Raw genomic sequence first — 1,717 nt, 5'->3', positions numbered from 1 at the left:
AGACAAAATCAGAATGAGATGGGTACAAAGAAGCCAGGGAGGAAGATCTGGTAGGGCAGAAACAGAGACCAGAACAGGGAGGCGAGGCGGGGACTAGGCTGCGCGGTGTAGGGGCTCCGAGAGAGTCACCCTGCCAGGAGGTACAGGGAGATCCCGGGATGGGAAAGGTAGGCGCACATGGAAATGGAAGATGACTCGGCTCTGGTGTTCCCCGGCAGGCTGACTCAGAGGCTGCTGGGGGCTTCACAAGGCTGGGCGTGGGGGCTCCCTGGGGCCTCTTAGGACGGGATGGCCCCAGCCAGTCGCTCCGGGTGGGGGAGGGGTCCCCTTGGGGACCGCGCCGGGCACCTTTGCAGCGGAGAGAGTCCGGTACGCGCGGTGCACTCGCGCCCAGTGACATACAGGAAAACGATTCGGGAAACTAAGAAGTTCTTTTGAAGGTCTCGACTTTACGCTCCCCGCTGGTTCAGACCTGCTTCCTCTTTAAAAAGTCTTAAGAGTAAATAAAATAAAACGAACTCACCCGTGCGCGCCGTGGGATGAGACGTGGAAAGGAGGATGGACAGAGAAAAGAGAGCTCCTGGCACGGGGAACACATAGAACCTCTCTGCTTACGTCCGTGCCCTGTTTTCTGGTCTTTTCTTCCAGTGGGACATAGCTGAGCTGCAGCTGAACCATACAGGTAACACGGGGGACGTGGAGGGACGGGGAGAGGAGACACAGAGAGAGAAGGAAGGAGAGATAGAAAGACAAGTGGGGAGAGACAGAGAGAGAGGGAGAGATAGGAAAGGAAACAGAGAAGAGGGGACAGAGAGAAGAGAGATGGAGAGGGAGGGAGAGGCCAAGAGAAAGGGAGGGAGAGACAGCGAGAAACAAGGGCAGAGAGAGAGACAGAGGGGACAGACGGAGACAGAAGAAGACAGGGAAAGAAATAGAGAAAGAAACAGGGAGAGACACAGGAAGAGAGAGCAAGGGAGAAAGAAAGAGAGAGGGAGAGAGAGAGAGAAAAAAAGAGATAGAGGAGACAGAGAGAGAGGGAGGGAGAGACAGAGAGGAACAAGTGAATGAAAACCAGAGAGGCGGCCGGGTGTGGTGGCTCACGCGCCTGTAATCCCAGCACTTTGGGAGGCCGAGGGCGGTGGATCACTTGAGCCCAGGAGTTTGAGATCAGCCTGGCCAACATGGTGAAACATCCTCTCCACTAAAAATAGAAAAATTAGCTGGGCGTGGTAGCAGGTGCCTGTGATCCCAGCTACTCGGGAGGCTGAGGCAGCAGAATCGCTTGAACCTGAGAGGCCGAGGTTGCAGTCAGCCGAGATTATGCCGCTGCGCTCTAGCCTAGATCACAGAAGGAGATTCCGTCAAATAAATAAGTAAACAAATAAATAAATGAAAGGAAAGAGAAAGAAAAGAAAGAAAGAGAGAGAAAGAAAGAAAGAAGGAAAGAAAGAAAAAGAAAGAAGAAAGAAAGAAAGAAAGAAAGAAAAGAAAGAAAGAAAGAAAGAAAGAAAGAAAGAAAGAAAGAAAGAAAGAAAAAGGAGGGAGAGAGGGAGGGAGGGAAGAGACAGAGGAAGAAAGGGAGAAAGAGAAAGATGAAAGAAAGAGAGAAGAGGAGGGGCACGGTGGCTCAAGCCTGTAATCCCAGCACTTTGGGAGGCCGAGACGGGCGGATCACGAGATCAGGAGATCGAGACCATCCTGGCTAACACGGTGAAAC

At 52.5% G+C, this 1,717-nt stretch overlaps 1 protein-coding gene across 1 annotated transcript in view; it reads left to right on the top strand.

The window, feature by feature from the left end:
* Positions 1-288: 288 nt before the first annotated feature.
* CD70 (CD70 molecule) overlaps positions 289-1,717 on the top strand; it is a 5,986-nt gene continuing 4,557 nt past the window's right edge. Inside the window, exons 1-2 of the mRNA XM_011943628.1 lie at positions 289-369; positions 649-682. Of these exons, the coding sequence (XP_011799018.1) occupies positions 289-369; positions 649-682 (115 nt within the window). The remainder of the gene's footprint in view (positions 370-648; positions 683-1,717) is intronic.

Source organism: Colobus angolensis, unplaced genomic scaffold (genome assembly GCF_000951035.1).
Source record: "Colobus angolensis palliatus isolate OR3802 unplaced genomic scaffold, Cang.pa_1.0 Scaffold22, whole genome shotgun sequence".
Taxonomy (NCBI): Eukaryota; Metazoa; Chordata; class Mammalia; order Primates; family Cercopithecidae; genus Colobus; species Colobus angolensis.
The sequence above is the reverse complement of the archived record's forward strand: the minus strand, read 5'-3'. Positions and strand labels throughout refer to the sequence as shown.